Source organism: Drosophila yakuba, chromosome 2L (assembly GCF_016746365.2).
Source record: "Drosophila yakuba strain Tai18E2 chromosome 2L, Prin_Dyak_Tai18E2_2.1, whole genome shotgun sequence".
Lineage (NCBI taxonomy): Eukaryota > Metazoa > Arthropoda > Insecta > Diptera > Drosophilidae > Drosophila > Drosophila yakuba.
Window position 1 is genome coordinate 19327927 of NC_052527.2, and position 27419 is coordinate 19355345.

Consider the following 27419-nt stretch of genomic DNA (forward strand, 5'->3'; position numbering starts at 1 on the left):
CATCTGAAATTACTAAAACTGAAAATAAATATCAAAAATATAATATAAATAAATATTCTGAAATATAAACAAAACACATCAGACACCGCTATCAGACTCATATAGTGCGAGTGGGAAAGAGAAATTTTATTTTTTTCCCAAATCGATAGAAATAGGGAAGAAACACTAAAATGATATCTCAATATAATTAAAAATTAAGCTTGCTCTAAATACATATTGCGAAATAATTTCAAGGATTAATATTAATTTCAAACCTATTCGCATGAAATTAGGCCGGGGCGGGGGACAAATTTAAAATCGCATTGGTATGCATCTAGTTAAAGTTTAAGCAATAATTAATCACTATTGTTCAGTTGATACTAATTATAGATGAACACCAGAAGGCTCATTTGCTGATGAATACAGCCCAGCTGCAGTAGAAAATCCCGCTAAGCTCGACTTAAAGTTACTTTCTGTTCAAAACATGCGACCACTTACGTGATAAAAGATTTCCGCACATATATAGTGACAATGCAATTGCTGGATAGATATTTGCACGGAAATCGCCAGAGAGCATGTGAAATATTTATGGAGGGGCATTGTGAATGTCATGATGATTAGTTGCATATTCTCTTAACCCACCAATGCCAAAGAAGCTGGCTGTGTGCCCGATTTGTACCAGGCAAATATTTAATTTAAGAACATTTTCTTGCGTTATCCTCGAACGTGGGACGTGGGCCACAGCGTGGCGTGTCCTTTTACTATCCTGTCCAGTGCTGTCCTGTCCAGTCCTTGCAAATCTCAGTTGGATTCCACCCACTCTTGGGCAACACCGCTCTCTTCCTTTTTTGAGCTTTTCCTCCTTCGATTGCAGCTGAGGCTCACTCATACTCGTATTAGCCCAAGTCAAACAATGGCATTGGCAAACCGAGGAACAGCGCCAAATTGCAACGTGCAGAAGCCAGTGGAAAGCATAGAAAAAAGCGGAAAAATTGGGAAAAAGAGGGCCTGGGCAAGTGGCGTTAAGAAAATGCACCAGACAGAAAATCGATGGCAATATTCTAGCTACTTTGAACTGGCGCTGGTGCTGCTGCTGCTGCTGTTGTTCCCGGGCTTATTTGTTTATTTTTTATTGTTCCTTGTGGAGGAGGCACTCTAAATCCTTTGTGTGGCAGATTAACACGTGCGCGCTCTCGGGAGTATCGGATAAAAAGAGAAAAGTCAGAAGGTCACTTTGAAGTTGCTTTCACATCCAGACATATATTTAAATCCGTTGGATTTTTAATAAATAAGAATGCTTTTCGATATTCTCTGCTCAGTCTAAATCGATTTCGCACTGGCGAAATTAATTTGAATTTTAAATAAGCAGCCGTTTTTTCCTTCTTGTGTTTTCCGCTTGCATGTCATAACAGTTTTACAAAATCTTTAGGCACGTTAGTGCCAGACAGGCTATAAGCACTATAAGCAAGGAAAATAAATTCAAATTTAATCAAAGCAATTATCAAGTGTTGGGTCTTATATAAGTAAGAATGGTAAATCCCAATTTTGTTCTCCTTCTGTTCCCTAGATTCCGAAGTTTATACTGAGATCGTCTTGAATAACTATTATCGGATTTCATATTTACTCTCCGAGAAATCGGCATAAAGAGTAAATTATAAAATAAATTTGCAATTGATCAAATGAAAACATTCTGTTTAACGTAAAGAAATTTTTCCATCTAAAAATGAAATTAATGCTTTTTAAATTCAGTTTTTATTTTCTCACATTTTTCTCGGTTTTATTGTAAAAATTCAATCATAACAATTAAAATTATGTTTATTTTTTAAGGGGCTTCAGGGTCTGGTTCAGTTTGAAATTATGCTATTACATTTATGAATTTTATACATATGTATGTATATGTATGTCTGCTACATATATCGTAAACAATTCCTTTTATCGTAAAGTGTTCATATTTTAAATACTTAAAAAATAAAATGCGTCTAAATCTAAATAGGTAATTACACTGTCGCTCAATAATGTAATGTTCAATGTTAATGTATAATTATTTATTTTACGTTTCTGTGATCATTACCTAATCAATTATATTGGTGTGGTTTTTATTTATATACTTTTGGTTTTGATCTTTATTTCTAATTAGAAGTTAAACGTTAGTTTAGGTTGGTTTCCTCTTTTTTATCTAAAACAAGAGAGAACGCTATAGTCGAGTTCCCCGACTATCTGATACCCGTTACTCAGCTAGTGTAAGTGCGAAGGACAGTTTTTGGCGGTTTGTGGGCGTTAAAGTGGGCGTGGCCAAAATTTTTTTGGCGAATAGATAGAAATTTACAAGACTAATAGAAAAATGAAAAAATATCAAAACATTTTTCAAAAGTGTGGGCGTGGCAGCTTTGGGCGGTTTGTGGGCGTTAAAGTGGGCGTGGCAAAAAGTTTTTTTGCAAATCGATAGAAATTTACAAGACCAATACAAAAATGAAAAAATATTACAACATTTTTCAAAAGTGTGGGCGTGGCAGTTTTGGGCGGTTTGTGGGCGTTAGAGTGGGCGTGGCAAAAAGTTTTTTTGGCAAATCGATAGAAATTTACAAGACCAATACATAAATGAAAAAATATTAAAACAATTTTCAAAAGTGTGGGCGTCGCAGTTTTGGGCGGTTTGTGGGCGTTAGAGTGGGCGTGGCAACATGAATCGACAAACTTGCGCTGCGTCTATGTCCCTGGAGTCTGTATGCCTAATCTCAACTTTCTAGCTTTTGTAGTTCCTGAGATCTCGACGTTCATACGGACAGACAGACGGACAGACGGACAGACGGACAGACGGACAGACGGACAGACGGACAGACGGACGGACAGACGGACATGGCCAAATCGACTCGGCTATTGATCCTGATCAAGAATATATATACTTTATATGGTCGGAAACGCTTCCTTCTGCCTGTTACATACTTTTCAACGAATCTAGTATACCCTTTTACTCTACGAGTAACGGGTATAAATATACATTTTCCCCTAATTTGTTCAGTTAAGTTTGGTTGGATTTTGTTTTTCTGGCTCGTTAGAGGACGAAGGCCCACGATAGATTTCTCAAAAAGGCAAAAACATGAATATATTTATACATATACAATTAGCAGATTTTCTTTATACAAGTTATACACGATTTGTTGGTTTTATTTCCACTTGTGTAAACAATTCAAATATAACAATTCCCGATGCTAAGACTAATGTGTTTTTTTTCGCATAACAAATAAATTAGCCAATAAACTTCAGCCTTCGCTGAATGCACACTTAAAGTTCCATCAAGAAGACATTCTGTATGTATAGTTTACAATGTGGGTGCTATGAGGAGTAGGTCTGATTACCCTGTCCCCTTTGCGGAGATTGTTGCTGCACTCGTTGTACAGTTGGTGACATGTTCATTTGGCTATTGACATTAGCTCTAACATTTAGGCTACTCGAATTCTTTTGGCTAACTTGGGACTTATTGTTATTGTTTGTGGTCGTGACTGTGGCAACACGTCTCAGACGATTATCCGGAATCGGTGGTGAGTTCAGAGTGCCCGAGTAAGGCTGATGTTGCGGCGACACCGAGGACGGGCCACTTCCGCTTCCGCCGAAGGCGTTTCGAATGCTGCTGCTACCGCCCAACCCACCCACACCCACACCTCCAGATCCAGCCCCTCCAAGGCCACCGGCGGATCCTCCGAAGATGCTCCCATTGCTACTGCCGATTAGGCTCAGCGAGTGCTCGTTCGAGAGGATCTGGTGGGCGGCCAGGTTCATTTCCTCGGGCGTCATGTCCAGCGCCTCCTGCATCTCCCTTGCAGCAGTCCCCACGAACTCGGAGTCGCAGTATTTACCCAATCCCTCAGCGGCGAGTACCTGAAATTTTGAGATTTATTATGCTGCAACTGATGCAACTTCATTCATTACCCCTCCAATCAATGATTCGGCTAGGCCGTTCATATCAGATGAAGTTGGTAAACGACGCTGATCGTAGGGACTAGCTGGTGTCGATTGGATCATGCGCTCGTGGCCAGGAAGAGCACCATTGGGTGCGTAGACTGCATGTTTGTATAAAATAAGAAAATTTCCAGGTCAATTGTGGGTAAATGTAATCCTTTTGGTGTGGATATATGCATGATTTTTATACACGCGTTTTTTGAGCTTGATGATCCAGGTGTTTATTTATTTTAAGCGCTATGCCAATCTACCCTATACATTTAAATATTAATTATTTAAAATCTATACTGATCATCGAATTAATTAATTTAATTTATTTACAAGAGAAAAAAAGAAGCTTTATAAAAATAAAAAAATATAAATATATAACATAAATCAAGTAGAATATTTATGATTTTTATTTTTAAATGCAGTTAAAACGAATAACTAACTAATTGCTTAATAGGATTGTACATGTTCCTTTTTGGCTTACAAGGATCATCAAGCTTTTTTATTTTGTTGATAAATATGATTACTGTTATTGGTTAGTTAAGCATTCGACATTGCAAGCTCTTTATACACGATCTGCATACATTGCTATTATCATAAGCAAAACTAAAATTATAAGTTTGTTTCTAAATTAAGCAAGCAGTTATTGGTTATATTACGGCAATGCTCAATCAATGATCTCAAAAAACACTAGGCAACACTTATACGCAATTAAGCTAGACTTTCTATAAACAATGCAGGCGGAGCAACTAAGCATTTGTTATAGTAATTTTCGGAGGCGTGTTTTGTATTCACAGTGTGTTAATGTTTGTATAGAAGATGTCAAATCCCGAAGGCCCCAATCCATGTGACAATGGTTCCCACACAAAAAAGAAAAGAAAGCAACAACAATACAATACTCAGAGAGATAATAGTGCATTTTCGAAATACACTTTCTGGTACATATTTTTCGCATAGCATAGGAAAACATAAACGTACGAGTACATTTCTGTAACAATAACAACGATGACAACGTTCAGATTCGCAGCTTGGGTTTACAAATGGAGTATTGGGTTTTTGGTTAGTATTACATGAATAAGATGTGGTTTATATGGTCGCAAGGCACACACTTTTGTAAGGGATATGGCTCAATAAAGCCAAGGCCAAGGCTTATGAGTAGATGGGCACAACATCACGGCTTTAAAAAAAATATATATATATAAAAAAATTTATATATATGTATGTTGAATATATAGACATCGATATCGGGTTTGCTTTGGGTTTGCGTTTAATTACGTTCGTTCTCTCTCTTGTAGTTGTTGTTGTTGCGTGTTAAACGATTGTTGTTGCTAAAGTTGTTTCTGGTACTTGTTGTAGTTTGTTGTTCTTGTTGTAGGTGTTATGTCATTAAATCCATATTATTGTTATCAGGGAACTTTCATATAGGAACTCACAAAATATTAAAATTTTTACCGACAACGGAATGTTTCAATTGTTTCTCTCTTTCACATGTTAAACTTAACAGAAAATAATGAAACAAATAAAACGTTTTGGAAAGGATTCCCATTTGGAAAGGGAAACCAGTCTTGATTCGAACTCTTTGCAGACTCTTTGGTCACTGAAGAATTTTGTCAGGGTTCGAGACTCAGCACTCGGTGGTTTTTAAACTCGAATCACTTATGCTATAATAAAATTGATTATGAGAAAGAGTTATAAAAACAAATTACTTTAGCAGACACATTAGACTGGTTTTAAAAAATATCCTGTCTTGGCGAATTTGTACTTCTTGAACATTTATGAGTTTTGATGAGTTAGTTCAGTTTATTAGTTTGTAATTAACAAAAGGAGCCACATACGCCAGTGTTAATAGTGGTTGATATAATGGGAAGATCTAATTTTTAAAATGGGTTTTTAGGGTTAGTTAAGTTGTGAGTAACACAATTGCTATCGGGAAGAAGTTTGGAAGGAAAGTTTGGTATCGACAGTATTTAAATTAGATTAGCCAATTGAAGAATGAAATTCATAAATTTTCTGCATCATAGAACAAAAGAACTCTTTCATTAAATCAAAACATTTACATCAAATGTAGTTATAAATCTGTTCAAAACAAAACATTCCGATCTATTACGATTTTTAATGTCAAGAATAAATATTCTTTGTTCCCCTTTAAAACACATTCAATAAAGTTTTACCTGTGTTTTTGCTTTTTTGAATTTCTGAAAATTCTTAATATAATGGCTTTATGTATGTTTTTGTGTGTTCAGCTCGATTTTAACTGTAATGCAGCGGAAGCGTTTCTATAGAACTATAATTATTAGCTGTGTGTAAAGCTGTACTCAATATTTCTAAGCTACGAGTTCGATCTACAATAACTAGTCTATTTATGTTATATTTAAAATCTAGTCGATGTGTACTACAATGATGTGAAACATAATGGCAATTTCATTTTCGATTCAGTTAATATAATTTGGTCCCAATGTGAAAACAGCCAGGTAAACACAATAAGAACATATAACATTTGGCCGTCTCATCTGATAAGTTAATGATTTTGCAATTGACCTGAAAAGTCGTATTGAACAATTTTACATGCCGCAGGCAATAACAAATCTGAGAACGCAGTGGTCGAGAATCTGTACATCATTTAATTTGCAATATGTTTAATAGGAATGCAGCAGCTACATAATCGGATGTAAAACAAAACAAATAATTTCGTAAACAATTAGATTGGTGTTATAAAAAAATTGTGTTGCTATTTTGTTAGGGTCAAAGTTGAGGTGTATAGAAACAACAAACAAACCAATTTGATCGGAATTATTTTTAGAATTTTGCCCGGTTAAAAAAAAATAAAATATAAAACACATTAAATGATGTTAATTAAAAAGAGTGCATTTGGTTGTTGCTGTTGCGATTACTGCTGTTGTTGTTTTTTTTATGATTTTATTTTTGTAATGTTTTAATTTTATTATTGCAATTTGCAGCATTTTAGGCTTACCATTGTTATATGGATGCAATAAAATACCACGATTGCGGTTGCTGAAATTATTGTTCGGGGATTGAGTAAAAGTTTGGTTTATGTTTTGCTTTTTTGCTCAATAGGTTGGTCGTTTCTGTATCATTTGTCTTGAATTCCACTAGTTTATGTGGCAATAATAATGCATTTAAAGGGTTTTTTGTGATTGCAACTAAGTTTGCTAAGTCAACTAATTGAAAACTCGTATTTAGTTTTGGTGGTGCCAAGTCAGTTGTTGAGCTTGGCTCGGCTCCTTTTGTCCATTACAAACTTTAGGGCGCTCTTCACTAGGTGACCAAACAAAATGCCACAAAACAGAAAACGCTAATTGTTGGCAATAAGAATATGGATAAACTCACTAAACAGCAAGCCATAGTAACGAGTATTATGGTAATGGAGCTTCGTGTTTTAAAATTTTTATTTTTTCTGTATGTATGGCCTGTGAAATCATCCACCCCCGCATACTCACTCATAGTTAATGGCATTTGCCTCAGGCGGCAGTGTTCCGGCCACAGTGGCCGCTCCACCTCCATTTTTGGCCAGCGGTCGCATGGATATGCTCTCGCCGAATGTCCTTAGCTCTCCGCCACTGCCTGTCCCCTGCAGTTCGTCCTGTAGCTTTCCGGCTGCCGCCAATCGGGCCTGCATTATGTTCCGCGTTATATTGTTCACTCCATCGGCCACGCTGCGGTTCAAGGTGTCATACAGATAGTCCCCGCCAGCGGGATCGGCGCTCCCTAGCATCAGCGAGCTACCGCCCACGCCCAAGGCTGCGGACGCGGATCCACCGATCGCCAGAGCTCCGTTGCTCTGAGAAGCAGAGGCCTTGGCACTTCGCCTGAAGGTTCCATTTCCATGTCGGCGGATCGATGACCACACGCTGCCAAAGAGCGTATGGTGGCGCTGCAAGAAATAGTTTAGAAAAATATTTATTTTAAAATATCTAACTTTATTGCTAACGTACTCGATGCATGGGCTCCGGCTCCTGGTCCAGCTCGTCGAGATTACCGGAGATGGCTCTCTTGAGAGCTGGGGACACTTCGTGTAGGGTTCGCAAGCCGGCCTGCAGAGTGACGGTATTGCTGTCCGGATGACCCTCCTTGCCCTCCTGTTCCTTGCGCTTTTTAAAGCGGCGGAAGTAGTCCTGAATTAGATATGTGGCGTAGAACTTGCCGACGGTCACCTCGTCATCGTTGCCCGGCGGTGGAACAACCTGATCCAGGAGCTTCGGATTGGTCCGCTTCCAGATCTGCTTGATCGTGGCGCGCAGCTCGGAGTTGGCATCATCGATGTTACCGTCCGTTTTGATGCTCAGCGAAGTGCGTACGACCGCAAAAAGTGTGGCATTAAAGAGAACCGTTCCATCTGAGTTGAGGGGCATGTTCATGGAAACCAGCCGTTTGCAGGCCATTCTATGCGGACACAGTTTGCCGAAGCCAAGTGGTGGGGAGATCTTTCTCAGCAATGTGACCACGTCCAAGTGTTTGATGCGCCCCTTGGCATCCGGGTCGTACTCGCTCCAAAGACGAATGAACTCATCCAGGTGATGGGGACCCAAAATGGACCAATCCCGCGTCAGATAGTCAAAATTGTCCATAATGACGGCCACGAAGAGATTGATGATCTGAAAATAAGATATTCATTTATTTTCTTCCTTAATATATAAAAACCAGAACGGAGCCGTTATTTGTATCCTTACCAAAAACGAGCAGAGAACATAGAAGGAAATAAAGTAGGGATAGGCTATAGAGGAGCCGCATGGTTCTCCCGGCGTATCTGAACCCATATCGCACTTCACATCCGGTTGGGCCGAGCAGGACATCATGATTTCCTGCCAAGCTTCTCCGGTGGCCGATCGGAATAGTACTAAAACAGCCTGCTGAAAGGTTTGGAAATTGTTATTAGCCGTAATGGCGTTGCCACCATCTAAAGCAATTTTGCCAAAAACCTGAAAAATTAAGTTTAATAAAGGAATCTTTCCAGGTATGTCAAAACATAAGACTTACTTGCATCCCCACAACCGCATAAATGAAAAATAGAAGAACAATTAGCAGGGCTACATAAGGTAGTGCCTGGAAAGATTTGATAAAAGTCCACAGTAATGTTCGTATGCCTTCGCCTTTGCTGAGAAGTTTCACAAGTCGCATCACTCGAAACAATCGGAAGAAGTTGATGGATATTAAATTTGAACCAGCCTGAAATAGGGCGTTTTTTGACTGCATATAGGATTACATTTTTTACAAACTCACCGATTTTTTAGTAGATTTGCAGCCCTCTACAATGTCACATTCTGCTATCTGAGAAGTATCCTTGCTCTGCAAATATTTTTAAAATTATTATAACCAGTCGTTTTCTAGGTTACGAGTTTAAGAACCTTAATCTCAGAGTAGACAATGTCAATGAAACTGCCTAAAACGATTATAAAGTCGAAGACGTTCCAGGCATCTCCAAAGTAGTTCTGTGTTGTAATAAATATATTAGTCTTAATTGGTTTTCTCTTTTTAGTAGCACTCACCTTAAATCGAAATGCGGCTAATTTAAAAACAAATTCCAAAGCAAACACCGCCGTAAATATCATATTCAAGGCATCTAAAAGTTCCGTGTACCACAACGGCTGATTATAAAACTTCATAGCCAGCGTTACCGTGTTTATCATGATCAGTATGAATATTGTGTACTCAAAGGATGATGACGTTACAAACCACCAGACCTTATATTGTATACCATGCTTTGGTATATATCGTCTTACGGGTTTCGCTTTCAAGGCAAATTCTATGCAATTGCGTTGATTTTTATCCAGATCACAATTCTTATATTCCTGTTCACCCTCATTTTGGAAAGTGACGATAACGAAACCAACGAATATGTTCACCATAAAGAAGGCAATAATAATAATGTAGATTATATAGTAGGCAGCAACGATCGGACGGAAGTTGTGTATTGGACCGCCGTTTTCCTTATTCGAATCAATTGAAACGTACAGCAAACTGCAATATATAATTATATATAAAAATGCTAGTCAAAAATAGCACTTAGACAGGCACTCACCCTGGCCAACCCTCAAAGGTGGACACTGTGAACAAAGTCAACATTCCCTTGGCCACATCATCGAAATGGAACCGATTGTTACTCCATTCCCGTTCCCTAAGTCGCGGCTTATGAACATCACCATCATCATAGACTAGATAAGTTCCGCTAAAAATAATAGTTTTGCATTAAAACAAAACAATTAACTAGCAAAAAAGCATACTTACTAGCATTCCGCTTCCGTCATTTTGGAACCATCACTGCACTTGAAAAATTTTCCCTGTTTTTGGTTTGGGGTTTAGGAAATGAAATGGGACGTCAGGGGACGAGAAGATATTTAAGTATTAGCGAATAAAATGGTAAAGTTGACATATCAAGGAATGCAATCTCATTGTTAGGTAAAATTCTATGGAGTTGCTTTCCCAGGGATCACAAACATTAAAATTGCTTTATTGTATGAACTATCATCTAATACCTAGTTCAAAAAATGCTTTACTTTAATAGACTATCTAGTTCTACATATTTTTGCTTATATGTATGCACACAGGTACAGGGTGTTTCATATGCAAACACATTTACATACACTGCTCGAAATTTTTGGATAGACGACAAAGGTTTTAGTTTATTTTTTATTTGACAGAGCATTATTTACAGACGGGACACCAACAAGGGTTATTGGGTTGAATACAGTGTTACATACGTTTAAAAATATATAAATATATTACATTGGGTTGGCAAGGAGCGAGCTAACTTAGCCTTAGAGGTTAGTTTGGAAAGCTAGGATCGAAACTGAGCTGGATGGTAAAGCCTCGAAACTTTGTTTTGTTTATCAAGCTATTGCGAAGCATCTTTTTTCTATTAAGAGGAAGATGTGAAAAAAACTGACTTCGACTTTTTTTTAGAGAAAGGTTTTTTAGTCAAACACCGACAATAGTTACCTTTCAGTACAAAATTACCCTACACACAAATACCGAAAAGAATCTACAAAGTTCATAGCACACAGAAGCCGCAATTTTTCTATATTTATAGTTGGTCCTTTGAAAAATAAAAGCGCACACTTAAAGCCGTCTTCAGTTCCCCTTTACCAATGACTTTTAATATATAATTCAAAAGAAATTACCTTAAAGAGTTGTACTCCAATAACAGCGAACATAAATTGTAACAAATATGTCACCAACATGATATTACCAATGGTTTTGATTGCGACTACAACGCACTTGACCACATACTGCAGAAGTTTAATAATTTATTAGTGTAGGCCAATTGGTTTATTGTTCGGATTCATGACGTATGAACGACAATAAGAATTTTAATTTAATTTTTAAATCAAGATTTTGTGTGGTTTTTCAGAACCAATTTGGTGGATGATATCAAATGAATTTTCCATTATATCATTATCGAAACACGACATTATTTTGGGTTCGCAAAATTCAATTCAAAACAACCGAAACACGTTCAAAGAGAGAAAAAGGGAAGAAAATACGTTTAAAATATTGGGAAATCTTTTGAAATTGGATTACATTTTGTACAATTACAGGAAAAATAATAAAAAAGAAAATACACTCAAAAATAAAAATTAAAAGTTTTATCTTGACAAGGCAAAGATAACAAAAAATCAACAATAAAATCAGTACTCTCTAAATTATTATTTTATGAATCCATAGTTATCCAAATTTATCTATTAAATGCAAGAAACATCTTAGAACAAATGTTTATACAGATATATTTTAGACCTATGGTTAATTTTACAGTGGATCCAATAGGTTGATACCAATCGTAATGCAGTTGTGAGTTGTTGTTACTGATGGACCGCAAACTTAGGGTTCTTTACACCGGGGTAGATTTTCACTATAGGACGGATTGGCCTTGATGCTGGGGTGCAAGGTAGGTTGCTGATTTGTAGCTAATGGCTAAAACCCAAAACTCTTGTGCCGAGGTGTGTGCTATTGAGTTTATAGCGTATATATTGTATGTGTAAGTGTAAGTGTGCTTATGATCGCTTTTCGATATCTATTGTGAATTTGTTGCATTAGACGTGTACAAACGCAGAAAATGGGTGTGGAATATATAAGAGTTAATAGTACAGTAAATGGCATAATGTGTATTAAGTCGTGTGAGTTGTGTTAGGGTTGCGAAAACTGGAGGCTTAAAATTATCTTTTTCTTCTTTCTCCTGATACAGGACTAATAACGTTCTGTATTTTTTTGTGAGCAATACTTGTTCAGTTTATGACTATTTCCTGCTTTATATTTGATACCGACTTCATACCTTGACTTTAACTACATTATGCTGAGCATTAATAAGCAATACTAGTCAGCAAAAGTTGTTGATATGTACAATTTAACTTTCTCAGTTAAAAGTAAACCAATATACTACACAAAAATTAGTCAACATGTTTAAAACCCATAACAAATTAAAAAGCTTTTAGACAACGTTAGTAGCAAAAAAATTAAACAAAATTGTCTTTAAACAACAACAAGGTTAGCAAAGTTTTTAGAAAAAACTTGTTCTTACACACAAAAATTAAAACAAATCTTCAATATTTTGAATAGAAACAATTTGTTTTAAATAAAACTATGTATAGTAACTAAATTATCTTAGGACTTTAAGTCAATGAAGGTTCCATGCGATAATTTGATTCTAGTAATAATTTTAACAGATTCTTTTTGGTTTTTGCTAATTTTTTTAAAAGGAGTTTTTTTCATTGTAAATAATTATGTTGATAAGATGTAATAAATTGACTGCTCTAAATATGAATATATGTATATTCCATATGCTCTATGAGAAGAGTTTCCCTAGTCTTGCGTTCTTAAGTAAATACTATCCTATTGGGAACTTAAAAATAAAATCATACCTTAAACAACTGGACTCCTATTACGGCAAACATGAACTGCAGTAGGCATGTGACGAGCACAATATTTCCGATAGTCTTAACAGCGACTATGACACATTGAACAACATGCTGTATGTGATACGACAATATATAGTTATAGTAAAAACACTATTTAATATACGAGTATGAATCTAATTATAGTAAGGCATGTTTGGTTTCTGACTTCCATATATTGCGCGAACATTTTGCTGGTCATGTGTTTAGTATCAGGGGTTATAACATAGAGTTAACTATGCCCAAGCCACGCCCATACATTCCTATTCCACGCCCATTTTCGTTAGGGTGTTACGAGTAAAACTCGAAATTAAGAAATAGATTTGTCAGCTGTGTGTAGTTCATAAATATACGTTTTGTTGCTTTATTTATATTTTCATAACTTTATTGAGGTGCACCCTACACCCAGCATTTCAAGGTTTTTGGTTTGGCATACTCTAAAGTTAATTAAAGGCCCAAAAAGACTTCTTTGGGATTATTATTATTTAAAATGTTTAACTTGCATATTAGTTTGAGATAAATATTGTCATTGTTATTATTGTCGAAATGAACTAAAAATTGATATAATAAACTGAAACTCAAAGAAGAAGTACAACAATTTTCTTTAGAAGCTTTTTATTATGTGTCAGAAAGTAAATAGCGTAATTGAAGTGGTTTTAAAGATTTCTTACCTTCAGTCCCTTGGCACGATTAATGGCTCTTAGTGGCCTTAAAACACGGAGCACACGTAGAATTTTCACGACTGAAATCGCATTCGAACTGCAGTTGAAATCGACGTTATAGTTTATGTTCCAGAAGTAATTAGTATCACAACTACTGGGTTAGAGTAGTTATATGGATTATCGTTTACCTGGACACTAGAGAAATCAATGACACGCAGACCACAAGTAAATCTAATAGATTAAATGCGGATCTGCAAAAGGCTCCGTCGTGTAATACGAAGCCGTATGAAATCAATTTCAGAATCAGTTCTATTGTGAAAACTGCCGTGAAAAAATAATCAAATTTATTGAGCACCTGCAAAAACAAATGAACAGTTGTGAAGAACATCGAATGGAAAGCGTTTCTAGTAGAAGTGAAAACTAATATCAGCTCTTTGCGATTTTCAATCGTAACTTACAAGCCTTTAAGTTCATTGACGCTGTTTTTATTTTTGGTTGGAGCTGGAGCTACTTACTTTATTCAGGTCATCATTGGCTTTCAGAGGATTCTCTGCGGCCAACATAGCCGATGAAAACATAATGCAACACAGGATTACGTTGCCGAAATTGCTGTGATTGCAAAGCCAATGGCAGAAGACTCGAAATCTGTTCAAATATAGGAGAGTGGAGTGTTAAGAAGCGTGCTCCAAAGTTTTTTTTTAAATCACAGAAGTAAAATCACAAAAAACAAATATATGGCTAGCATGCAGTTAAAAGTTGTACAATTCAAGATATAAACAAAATCAAGAAAAAAAAGCAGCTAAGAGTGGAAATAAATTTTGTCTACCAAAATGGGCTTCTCAAAATAAAACCGAAAAATTATTTCTTATGACAATATACAAAACGTGGTTAAACAAAAGGACAAATACATGATTATTGAAATTATGTTTTTAAACATAATCTACGCACACACACACAAATATATATAGTATTTTCGGAGACTTTCAATACTTGGGGGGAAAAATAAAACTCAAACATAAAAACCTGTTCGTTTGTGAGAAAAGAAAAAATGATGTGCCCGGCGGTATGGGTTGAATTTTCGTTGCCGTATTAACCTCGGACATACGTCGGGGTCGTGCTGTAATCATGCCTTCTTCATCCACTATATGCAATACAAATTTTATCATATATTACGAATATATATGTAAGTTGCCAATTTGGAAAAAATAATAAACACGTTTATAAGAATTTGTCCAAAATCCATTTGTACATTTAAACTACAAGTAACTTAAAAATAAACTTAGGTTCTAAATAAACAAAGGAATTTTATTGGAAGTTCGATTTGTACCTATACTTAATATTATACTTCCATTTAAAAGAAAGAGTGACACTTATAGAGTTATACTTAAAGCAGGCCAACCTCAACAGCAAAATGCAAAACCAATGAAAATGAAATAAATGAAACATATAATCATCGTCGTATTGGGTTTTATCGAAACTAAAAATTATACAAATTATATACATTCGCAGTACGCATTAAATACAGCTCGATTTAGAATAATTATCGATTTTTTGTCACATGCGAACAACAAACGGTTGAAAACCAATATAGAATAAAGTAACTCCAATCACAAGACACATGGACCATATTAAAGGATGTGCGAGTGTGTTTTCGGTAGTATGTCGATCGCTGATGGATCGTTGATTGATTGCTTAATTGATTTACCTGTTCGTGTAACTGAAAATGAAAAAGGCACTGCCTCGCGGAATGGGCTTTTTAGTCTTCTTCATGCTGACTTCGGATAATCGCCGGGGTCGTGCAGTGACACGTGCTGATACTTCGGAATTGGAGTCTTTTGATTAATAATTGCAAGTGTTGTGTGTGTTTTTTTTATGGTTTTGGTTGGTGTTTTGTTTTATTTTTGTGTGCGAGTTTTCCGAAAAATAGCAGCGATGATGTAGGCGTCGGCGGCATTGTTTTAGGAAATATTTTTGGTTTGGTTTTGATAAGAGTTAGTTTCTTTAGAAAGTTTAGGCATAAGCTAAAGTACTTAAAATGTAGTTCTTAGATAATATTTACTTCTACACTGAGCTTAGTCGGGGTTTGGTTAATAAAATTCAACATGACCTACCTTCCTCTTCCTCCTCGCACATTTCACGGTGTTCCTCGTCAGATAGAGTTTCATGGTCCCTGAAATAGAATTTTTTAAATTTAAATATTCATTTGTTTGTTTGAGTGTCGAAACGAGGTTCGGCTTCCTACATTTTGTCTTCGTCATCCAGTTCCTGTTGCTCCATATCGATATCTATGCTGAGATGATCATCCATGCCATCAATTGTTGGAGTTGGACTGTGTGACTTCTTCTGAGCAGATTCATCGTGCTAAAATAATTAAAACAGTTTGTAGGAAGTGTCCTTGTGGAACAACATGAAAACCTACGGGTTCCTCTTCTTTTTCGACCTCAGATAGCGAGTCGGCATCGGCCAAATTATCCACAGCAATGGCCAAGAACACGTTTAGCAGGATGTAGTTACCGCAAATAAACAAAATAATAAAGTAAATACAGGCCAAGGCACCATAAGAGGACACACCGCCATAGGCATTGATGCCCGTATACATCACAGCATTCCAATCCTCACCAGTCATGATCTGGAGTAAATTCAATATATCATTCTGTTTACGAATCATGGATAATCAAGGAGCCTAATCAACTTGCCTGAAAGACTGTGAGTAGAGCCTGCCAGAAGCAGTCGAAATTCATTCGAGACTTCTCTACTTTGCCATCAAAATTAAATTTACCGCCAAAAACTTGCATGCCCAGCAGAGCAAATATCACAATAAATAGGAAGAGCAGTAACAAAAGTGAAGCGATCGATTGTATAGAGTTCAATAAGGAAGCAACGAGATTTGAGAGCGACCGCCAGTACCTAAAAGAAAAGAATAATTAAGAAAATCGTTGAATTATGTCACAATCGATAAATCCTTCGACTTACTTAGTTACTTTAAAGACTCTCAGGAGACGTACACATCGCAGCACGGAGACACCCAATGGAGGCATCATTCCCGTGTTTGTTAACAGGGTTTCTGTAATACTGCCAATCACCACGAAACAATCAAAACGATTGAACAGCGAAACGAAGTAGCCCTGAAAGCCCAAACTGTACATCTTCAACAACATTTCACAGGTGAACAGACCGATGAAGAACACGTTTGTGTACTCTAAAAATGACGTAGCAAAAATATATTTTGAAGTACAATATTTTTACTTATACACTTACCCTGGAAGTTATCCAGCCAATCCAGTTGCCCATAATGCTCCGTGGCCAAGACACCAGTATTGAGAAAGACCAAAACAATGATGAGCCAGTAGAATGCCTGTGACTTGACTGCCTTGCGACAGGCCCTTCGCATTCGTCTATTGACTCGATCGAAGTCCTTCTTCATTTTGCGCCAGCGTGATTCAGTCATTTGGACTTCGGGCATTTCCTCCCCCAGGTTCTCGGTGGAATCCATTTCGTTGGGCTGCTTTCCTTTGCCATCAGATATTAGGCCTCCCACAGCGTCTGGTTCAATGTCCTCGGCTTGGGTAATCCAATCGAGATAGCCCCGCAAATCCTCTTCGATCTGCTGCTTCTCGCGCAGCTTCTGGAAGTCACCCCGGTTTTTTGCCTTGTTACGTTCCTTGGAGAACTCACCGGACAACACACCGAGAATCAAATTCATCACGAAGAAGGCACCGAGGATAACCATGGAAATGAAATACATCCATTGCCAATCGCTGCCCATTGCATCTTGGATCTGAGAAATAGGGTTTCGTTAGGCTATGGCTACAGATAAATATTCTTGAGCATATTCGAAAATAACTTGAAAGATTTGTTTTCTTGGGATTTCTATTTCACTTACGCTATACAGGACATCAGTCCAGCCCTCGAGAGTGACGCACTGGAACACCGTTAGCATGGCCAGGCCAAAGTTGTCGAAGTTGGTGATGCCGTCGTTTGGTCCATCCCATCCGCCGTAGCACTTATAGCCTGGCGGACACTGGTAACCCACTCCGCAGGGGCGGACGGTTTCCTCGTGTTCACCTATATTCCGTTTTATTGGATTTTGTGTGGTTTAGGGTTTATGCATTAGTAATGTGGTGAAATGGAATTAAATGAGGTGATATCTCTGAGAAATCTTTTGTGTTCAGTGGGGTGCCATCTGGGGTTTCTTGTTGTGCAGAGTCGTTGGCGGAATATGATGCATCTTTGGCATTTTTGACTTGTCCCAAGTAATTAATAGATTTTGCAGGTTCATTAACTAGAAGATTAGGCGGAGATCGAGGCATTTTCTTACTCGTGCGCATTTTGGTGTAGTAAGAGCCAGCGATTTCCACGCTCTAATCTACTAGTGATAGAACCTCTTTGGACGATGATTTTGAAATGCGACATATCTGGTAGCATTCAAGACATTTGAATGATATTCGTACAACGTATAAAAATCGTACGATTCGGTTATGATGGTGGGATCTCCGCTTACCTGTGATCTCATCGCGACACGCCTTGTGCAATTTGCCAGAGAAGAGCTCTAAGCCAATGATCGCATAGATTATGATTACGAATAGGACCAGGAGTGCAATGTGAAACAGTGGCACCATGGCCTTTAAAATTGAATTCAGCACAACCTGTAGACCTGTTGAATAGCGTTATGTATTGCCAATATTCGATTGGGTTATTAGCATGGTGGGAGGGTAAGTATTCAGAGCGTATGGTACAATCAATGTTTAGCAGAAAATACGCCACAGAAATAATAGTACATATGATGTAAATTCTAATTAAATTTGTTAACAATATGTTTCTCTTTTCTATCGGACAAACGGCATTTTTAGTTCAAGAAGTTTTCAGCTATAACGTTATTTTTAGATTGTTTCTATAATTTATCTGTGCAGTATTTTAACTACGACTCCATCCGTAGTTCGTAGAATTCCGCTCCACCATGCCAGAGGATTTAGGATTTTTTCTTTTTAGAATATGTTCGATGGTGCAATGAAGCCCTTACTTGGTACACCCGATACAAGTCGCAGTGGACGTAGCACTCGAAAGGCACGTAGGGCCTTCACATCAAAGGCGTCCTTCATCAATTGGGAGAGTGCAGTGCTTATTGCCCTGGAAAAATGTATGGCATACAAAGTTCATACGTGTCTCAGTCTAGACATTATTCATTTCGATAATTTGGTTTCTGTTCTTTTCGTTTTACGATTTTCTTTTCTGATTTGGTCAATTTCGATTGAATTGCATATAAGGTAACATAGAAAATAGTTAAAACGAGACCGTAGTGGGCCTGGGCGCTAAGCGCTTTTAACTGGTATATTTAATATGCTTACCCTATAACTACAATTGTAAAATCTAATAAATTCCATCCATTTCTTAGATATGCACCATTATGTAACACAAAACCATATGCTAAAATTTTCATAACACATTCCGATGTGAATATAACGAGGAATATATATTCAACTTTTTCCTGTTATTCGGTGTCGGTTTTCGTATTGTTGGAGTGCATATGTTATATGTTTGTATTAGGGATTCGGAGTTTCATTTGATGGATCGTTTCGTTGGTGGATTTATGAGTTTATGGCATGAGTGAATCGGATGCGTATGAGATGAACGTAAGAGATATACATGAAAGAAATTCATAATCATTATTAAGCCATAATAAAATTGAAATAATATCAGAATACCCAACGCTATGGGTAGGACTTACCAAGGTTTGATTCGTCACGTTTGAATCGCTTCCTGGATAAGGGGTGTAAACAGCCAATGCAATACAGTTGGCAAAAATGGTTAACAAAATGAGGAACTCAAATGGTCTAGAAAGGACAGAGCGTTAAGGATAACCAGATTTTTTAAAAAAGAATGTATTGAAAAAGAGAGAAATATATTGAAGCTTTAGAAAGTATTATTTTGAATAATTCGTATTTTATGGGTAAAAACTAGCTCAATGTTTTTTTTCGTTCAAGTCTAGTTATGAAAAGGATACTTCCACTCCACGATGCGAATGCACAAGGCTCGCAGGGGATTTTTGACGCTCAGGCAAAATAATGCTCGTTGTGGTCTGTCTGGTTGCGGCTTTCCCCGGCGCTGTTGTCTCTTTTGGCCTGCGGCACCTGCAGCAGCACCAGCTTTTTGGCCACCAGCTCCACTTGGTCCAATTGTGGTGCCGTTCATGGTTTCCGGAATGTTTGCAATGCCCATAGAATCGATGCCTTAAAGGGAATATGGGATTGCATTAGTAGGCTAAAAACACATAAGAAGTGGCAATATACTTACCCATGATATTGTTGCCGCCGCCCAGATCTCCCTCCCCGGAATCGTATCTCGCCGTCCGTGAAACATCTCCGCTGCCGGGACCGCCGTTGCCGTTTGGCGAAAAGCCTCCGGCGCCGGAGGCTCCACGTTCAAAGTCCATAATGTTGAAGAACTTGCCCGCACCGCCACCAAAATTATCAATTAGCTCCGCGGAACTGGAGTAGAATGGTGAAAAGGCCTGGGTGTCGTCCTCCTCCTCCTCAAAGTACTCGTCGACGTCCTCGTCGTCGTCTTCCTCTTCAGCGGAATCTTCTTGGTCCTGCTGCTGTTCCTGCTCATCAATGTCGATGGTCGTGCCCTCTGGCTCCTCGTCGTCTAGCTCTTGATCCTCCCGATCGAAATCACCGTAGTCCGCGTTCTCGTCGTCGTCGTCCTCCTCGGTTATTCTGCATGTCCTTCTGATGGAGGGCCGATTTCTCGAGTTCTTTCTCACGACAACGTCGGCGTTGTCGTCCACTTCACCGACGTCTTCGAGAGAGTCGTTGTTGCCGCCGCAGCTATCCTGGATGATGCGGACATCCTCATCGGCATCCTGGCGCCGATCGCTGAAGCTCTCGCAGTCGGCGAGCGATTGTTCCTGGGCCTGTTCCTTGGCTGCAGCCGCAACTGCCGCTACGATGGCCGCTGTGCGCAGGGTTTGCGAGCTGAGATCCTGGTTGTTCGGATCGCCGTCGTCGTCCTCGCTATTGTCGTCACAATCGGCGATAAAACTACAAACGTCGCCGACCCCAAAACCATGCAATGTACTGTTATCACCGGTGATATCGCAGTTGCAACTATTGCTGCTGCTGCTATCGCCACCCACGGCACTATAACTACTATTATCGTCGCGTCCGCCGCCGCTGCTAAAACTACTGTTTGTGCTGCCGGCACTGGTAACACTGTTCTGCGGTTGTAGTTGCCACGTCTCCTCGGGCGTTAGTCTTGGGGGCGGGGCACTTATGCCACCTCCGCCGCAGGATGTGCAACTGGACTTGCGGCGTTTGCCGCTGGAGCTGGAGGGCCCTACTGCTCCGGGACTTGTCGCCGGTCCTGGGGCTATTCCAGTTAGAGATCCTGACTCACTGGCTCCGTTGTTGCTTTTGTGACGACGTTGCTTGAAGTCTAGCTTGTAGGTGGCGTTGTTCACAATCTGACTGGTGACGTTGCTGAGGGCGAGCTCGGTGCTGGTGGGTCGCCTCCTGGTCCCGCTCGGCTGATTCGGATCCTCGGATGGATCGAGTGTACTGCAGCTGTTGTGGTACGGGGGAAAATGCATTCAATTATCTTAATCCAATATTCAATTTGCACTTGGCATCAACCATTTATTCTACAGGGTGGAATGTGGCAAAATAGGATACATTTCTGGAGCTGTCAAGTTAATTTATAGCTTTAAGTAATTTACCCTTCCAAAGCACCTTAGCAGTTAGCTTTAAAGTGTTCCATTATACATTAGCCTTTTCTATATCCTATTTCATATATTTTACAATGTCATTCCTCAGTTAAGAATGTGGTTCAAATAACTCGAAATTTTTTTTTAGTGTTTTCCTCCTTAAGTTTATTTAAAAATTGAATGAGAATATATGGCATTTTTTCAATAAGCAAACAGAATTATTTAGTTTTCTGACCAACTTGTTTATCTATGTTATCTATCTTTATCTAATGACTAAACTTATCAGAATAATTTAAGGCGTCATGAATTAATACCTTGATGCATGCCGAGATTTGGACAAGCAAATGATGTACATTTTTCTTACGCATTTTTGCATTGAGATTAGAACAAGCCTATTAAAACCCAACTTTGAATTCCCTAAGTCCCTAACGAGGGGTTCAAATGGCACATAAAGTACTTGGCATGCGATTTCAGACATATGAGACACACAATAAGACGACGAACACAAGGGACAACATTGAGTCACGATAGGAGTACGATAGTTAATGGTGGGGTCTTGTTCCGACTTACTATGCCCCAGAACGCCTAGATTCCATGTAATCAAACTCTTGCATTGCATGGAAAATGTATTTCTTTTTGTTCTCCAGCTGGAGTTGTATGTACCTTTGTTGCAGAACTGTTCCCGAGGCAGTTCCCAGCCCGGCTCCCAATCCCAATCCCGCTCCCGTGGGCGAGGATCCTGCCGATGCCGATGTGGTTAGTGGGTAAGCTGGAACCGGAAGCGTTACCGTCGGCGATCGATGCTGATGATGGTGTTCCGCTTTGGCAACGACCACTTCCAAATCACTTTTCGCCGATGACCTGCGGTTGTACTTTCGACTGCCACGCGTCGGCGTTTCGGCCTTCAGATACCGCCGGCTGGTGGATGGGGAAGAGGGCGAGGGTTTCCTCTCGATAACCAGGGTGTTGTCATCGTAAGCTATACAGTTCACCAGCTCCCCTCCACCCATCACAGTATTCGTGGTGGTGGTGGAGGCGGAGGTCGAGGTTGAGGTCGAGGTTGAGGCTTCCCGCTCTCGCTCCCGTTCTCGATCCCCATCTCCTCGGTCATAAAGTCTGGCCTCCTTTTGTCGCTGGAATTGCAATTGCCGGCGACGTTGCGATGAGGAGGTGGCTCCACCTCGCGAAACAATGCTCGACTCGATTGGTTGTTTCTGACTTTTCGAGGCACATGATTCATCGACGATGACAACACTGGCCGGCAATAAATCTCTGCCCGTCTCCCAGCTCTTATCGCTAGTGGTATCCTTATCCTTATCGTTATTGTGTTTATGATTTAGTTTATTGTTAGCACTAGAACTATCCAAGGCATCGTGTCGGGTAATTGGTTGCTGTTGCTCTGACTGCTGCGGCGATTGTTGCTGTTGCGGTGTTAACGAGGCTTGCTCCTTACGGTCTCCTTGCGGGATTATCAGTGGGGTAGTAATGGGCGGCACAACGGGTGGCGGAAATAGGGTATTAAAGTTAGTAATCAAACTGTTAGGTATGGGGGAATTTGTGAGTGGCAAAATAATACTTCCAGCAGCCACTCAACTCATTAAGCAACAAAAATTATTCAATCAGCAAAATTTGTAAAGGAACATTTATTTTAAAGGACAATAAAATATATATATATAAAGAACAAAAAAAATTTTTTTTAAATGTATTAAAAAGCAAGTTAGTTATACAAATTATCAAACAAATTAAAATGCCATTTTTAATGTATTATAGATCTCAATAGATCATTAAATTAGCAGCATTTTGAAGTCGACGGTATAAATAGTGGTCCAAAAAAATTTAAATTTAAAACATCTATGTAGTTTTAAAACGAAATGGATTATCCCAAATTTGTATCAACTTTATCTAAATCATGATTATACAAAGTCCATGTACCTGTATTCATATTTGAAGTTTCATTCGGACGCACAATATTTATCGCCTTTTGCCTAAAATGCCTTTTTGTTGAGTGTTTTCCTTGCCAAAAAGCGAAACGCGGTCAATGCATCGCAGCAACAGGTGTGTTTGGTCTCAGCCGCCACACAGCCATGCACACTTTAATCAGACTCTCTTAAATACGCGAAAAGCTTTTTGTTTTGTGTTTAGAAAATAGTTGTAGAAATTTGACGGTGGTGACTTGGAGTTTTAATTGTTTTGTATTTTTATGGTTTCTAGTTTGGACGAGCAAAGAGCGGCGGATTGTAAAAATTTGGCATTTGTTTGCTAGTCTGCAGCGGGTCGTTTAAGTAGTTTAGAGGATTGTAAATCTAAAATAATATTTTGTTTTGCAATTGCAATTTCACCTAACCATAAAGTATTTGATTACATCAAACACATTTTCTTGCAGTTGCAATACCTAGAAATTTCTCTAACCTTTCCGCAAATTAGTTTTTAGAACATATTTTCGGAAATCCCCGACCACAAAGCACTTTATTGGATTTTGCTTAATTTCATTTGAGTGCACTGACAACGAATTTCCATCTCCAGTGATAACATATCGGCATTTCCTGGCGTTTCTATATATAACCCACTTTTCCGAGGCATGTGAGAGGGAGAGAGCATCAAAACAAAAACACGCGCAATGTTTACATTTTTCTTTGTTGTCGCAACGGCTTTTTGTGACCCAACTGTCAAATGGGCAATCAACTTTGACTGAGAGAAAGCGACTTTCTCCCGTTTTCTCTCCAACTGTCAAGCTCGTTTTGCAGCCGAGCTTTTGGCCTTTGCAGCAAGGAAAATACACGTTTTATTAAATTACCAAAAAAGTATTATTAGTGTTTTTGCGTTTGTATTTTGTTATTAGAATTTCCCTAAAACAACGTAATCGTAATCACTCATTAATGCGGCTGAATGTCAGCTTGTCTGCGCTTTCGGGTAAATATCACAAAACTGTGTAGACAGAAATGGGGTCAAGAGCGCGCATTTGGCAGTAAAAACTAATTCGCTCATGGCCTTTTGATGGCCCGCCTGGGAAATGATGTAGGGATACTTTTTTGCCTGGCTGGCATATTAATTACATTAAGTATTCCAGGTCTTCCTAGGGTATTTTGCTGCGTTCTGAGAGGTTCAAGCTGACCGATTGACCTACCACCGCATATGTAATAGCCTCACACGCACACACCCCCGCTCACCTCGGCACCAACACATGTACAAGTGTGAAAAAATTTCTAATAGCTCACTGCGAAGAAAGTGAAAGCAGCTTTTTATTATGTCCCTCTAATCTGTTATTAGTTTCCCTCCTCAAAAATCATCATTGCACTTTACAATTTCTGTGTTATTCCCTTGGTCCGTTTGATTATCCTGGCTTTTCAGTGTTGTATTTTATTGTATTTTTCACACGCGACCATCAGCAACGCGAACAAGTTTAAGGAATCAGCTACAAAAGCACACTGTGCAGGAAAAACCAGCTTTTCGCAGAGGCAGCCGTGAAAATATTGATGATAGCCCAAGAAAAGCTTAGGATCTGGCGCTGGCTGACGAAAGGTTCTAAAATTGGGAAAAGCCTGTTTTTGTGTAATTTGGCATTCCAAATGTTCGTAAGTCGTTACAGTTCAAAAACGCATTTTCCTGGAGAAATTCAATTTAAATTAGAGTTCTAGAAATTGTATTCAATTGGTCATAAAAAATAAAAAATTATTAAACCATTCATTCCCATTCGCTAATTTACTCATTTGACCTATGGAATCGTGCATGAGCTATGAATAATGATAGCATTATCACTATTTTAGATGTTCATTTATAACATATGGGACATGGGATTCATATATGTATTCAATAAATCGCTTGAAAAGAGGGAAATCCCAGAGTTATTATTCAACACTAAACTTGTGTTTACAAACAACCCGAAATCGGAACGTAAATGCCGATAAATGAATGCGGGATCCAAACATTTAGCTAGCCTATTTTTATAGATATCTTAGGCATAAGCAAAATAAACTTTTATGAATAGATCGAGAGTTTTCTGGTACTGAGTATCTTTATCCCACTTGCACTCACATTTGTTGTCAATCAGCTGTTGTTGGTGAACGCATGCTCAGATGAAAATGTTTGACAGTTGGCGAGAGACCAACAAATTTCGAGAGAAAATATTGAAAATTACCATTTTCACTAAAATATTTTTCTTTCGCGGGTGAACTTCATTTACACAACGGGCTGTCTGAGTCACTGAGAAATTCTGACGCTTGCCCATATATCATAAATTATAATATATAAACGGTTTTCAATGGGTGTGTTTCTCGACGAGATATACAATTTGGCTGATGGTGAATTTCCGGCTGAAAGAGCCTACATACTTGACTTGTTGACTTCTTAGAGCGTTCCAAGAAAATAAATGTTCGCAACTTGTTTTTTTAATTTAACAAATGTCATCTAACCAATTTGTTGTGATTATCTGTGCCTTCAACGCGCTATATACACCAATAATATCTGATCACTATTAAATGATTTGTTTATCTCTTCCCGCTATTTTTATGAGTTTGTGTGTGAATATTTATTTTTGGTTTTATCAACAATCGAAACAATTAAATAACCTGGAATTTCTAAAATGCTTTTATTTCAGAGGCCATTATTGCATATTAACATGTAAAGATGATTCTGTTTAATTTAAATTTAAACTTTAAATTTAATAATTATTTTTCATAAGTTTATTTTAATGTGCCTTTCCACAACAGAGCCATCATTATTCTTTACTATAAAACTGAATTATGCCGCCCCAAAAAGAAATTAGTTTTCATCGTGTCCAATGAGAAATGTGCGGAAAAATATTTTTTAAAACAACAGAAATACGTCAGAGGGTGAAGGGGTTGGGGTATGAGGGTTTGGTGTACGATCGGCATTTCGTCGGTCAATTTCTCTGGGCCAGAACAGCAGACTATTTCGCCGGTCTAAAATTAGACCAAGCACACGTAGTTGGATCTGTCGATGCGGCACTGTTGTTAGTGCTGCTGTTGGCTCTATTATAGCCCCCAAATATAAAACTGAAATAACAAAAGCGAGCCGCAGGCAGCGAAATTAAATTTGGCCTAATTGTATTGCCTTTACTTAAATTAAACTGCATGACTTATTAAAATATGCAATGCTGTAATCTGAAAATACCACATGGAACACTTTATCGGCTATCTTTAGACTGCTTAATCGATGCTTATATGTGTACCTATATATATGTATATACATATATACTTATGTATATATAGTATATACTTGATCTAGTTAATTGCCGGGGCTGCTTGTTGAACATTTCACTTACATGCGGATCCCTCGCCGATTCCCTCGCGTGGCAACAATAAAAACACGGTGCGATTTTTATTTGTTGAGGGGCGGTCGTGCGTTCGAAAATCCGAGCCAAAAATCCAACGGCAGCATACGTGGCGTTAATATTTTTAAACTTTTTGGGAGATATCTTTTCGTTTGCTTAGTATATACAAATCTCTCCTTTGGCTGGGTAGCCAGCTATACCAATCCCTTCAAATAATGAATGGTTACTACTACTATTTTTACGGACCGTTGTATTGCTAACATTTTGAAGAACTTGTTCACTTATATCATGTGTATTTTTATATACAGCTGCTAAAAGTGTGCCAGCTGAACATATAATATATATTTATCTCACACACTTTACATATATTTTTGATATATACTCGTTTATACTAGCACATTAAACTCGTTTGCGATCCTAACCGATTTGGAAACACATTTTCCACTTCATCTAATCAATATAATTGGTGTATTATAGTTAAGAAATAGGTACCCACTAAAAATTGATAATTGGTTTCACCCGTACAGAAAAGTATTTTCTGCGTGCAGCTTAAAAATAAATCTGAACACACACGGTCGCTGCTGCGAGGAACCGATCCAAACCAATTCACGCCAACGATCAGCCGAGAACTGTCAGATTGGTGAGATTTCCCAGACTCTCTTGCTCGTTGGTGAAATTGTCAGTATTTAGACAATAGATTTGTGCGGCATTTTTAGGACATTTGTAAATTTCGATAAGCAAAAACTTAAATTTTCGTGAACCTGTCAAATATTCAAAAGGCAATACTAGATTTGTTGAAAATTTTAATTGTATCAATTATGTTGCTATACATCGAAATATTTCGTTAATCAGCTCTTAAGTTGTTGAAAAAATATTATCACATTAACAATGGAATTTTTATAAATATTCAACATTGCAATATTTACAAGTATTCAGAA

General features: G+C 38.3%; 1 protein-coding gene and 1 long non-coding RNA gene across 16 annotated transcripts; one reads left to right on the forward strand and one right to left on the reverse strand.

Moving 5' to 3' along the window:
- Window positions 1-3085: 3085 nt before the first annotated feature.
- On the reverse strand, window positions 3086-24601 carry LOC6528944 (voltage-dependent calcium channel type D subunit alpha-1). Of its 15 annotated transcripts, XM_039370232.2 has the most exons (34): window positions 24492-24601; window positions 23124-23398; window positions 21762-22650; window positions 19781-21051; window positions 19491-19716; window positions 19215-19320; window positions 18835-18974; window positions 18510-18616; window positions 17991-18143; window positions 17373-17554; window positions 16748-17267; window positions 16463-16688; window positions 16186-16396; window positions 15909-16118; window positions 15732-15850; window positions 15601-15659; window positions 15195-15321; window positions 14005-14134; window positions 13678-13844; window positions 13499-13586; window positions 12795-12902; window positions 11061-11168; window positions 10168-10220; window positions 9962-10108; window positions 9429-9900; window positions 9288-9371; window positions 9163-9228; window positions 8920-9108; window positions 8613-8861; window positions 7878-8537; window positions 7383-7816; window positions 6896-6936; window positions 3907-4037; window positions 3086-3855 (listed from the first exon to the last, which is right to left on the reverse strand). In XM_039370232.2, the coding sequence occupies exons 2-34, from the start codon at window positions 23131-23133 to the stop codon at window positions 3313-3315; spliced, it is 8226 nt and encodes a 2741-aa protein (XP_039226166.1). In that variant the 5' UTR covers window positions 23134-23398; window positions 24492-24601; the 3' UTR covers window positions 3086-3312. The 15 variants fall into 15 exon arrangements, 13 of the variants coding, with proteins under 13 accessions (XP_039226166.1, XP_002089976.2, XP_039226167.1 ...); XM_002089940.4 differs by lacking the exons at window positions 15195-15321; window positions 24492-24601 and adding an exon at window positions 14513-14630 and having other exon boundaries at window positions 21855-22650; window positions 23124-23307; XM_039370233.2 differs by lacking the exons at window positions 15195-15321; window positions 24492-24601 and adding an exon at window positions 14513-14630 and having other exon boundaries at window positions 23124-23307.
- On the forward strand, window positions 23395-24458 carry LOC120320498. The gene is made up of 2 exons (XR_005559986.1): window positions 23395-24101; window positions 24259-24458. It is a non-coding gene; the product is annotated as an uncharacterized LOC120320498 (long non-coding RNA).
- Window positions 24602-27419: the final 2818 nt, after the last annotated feature.

Bases quoted from the DNA above. Each gene is read 5' to 3' on its own strand.
- LOC6528944 (XM_039370232.2), bottom strand. The intron at 19,321-19,490 runs GTATCCTTTTCA...TGTCCTTTCTAG, and splicing joins ATTCGCATCGTGGAGTGGAA to ACCATTTGAGTTCCTCATTT. The intron at 11,169-12,794 runs GTATGATTTTAT...AAACTTCTGCAG, and splicing joins TAGGAGTCCAGTTGTTTAAG to TATGTGGTCAAGTGCGTTGT.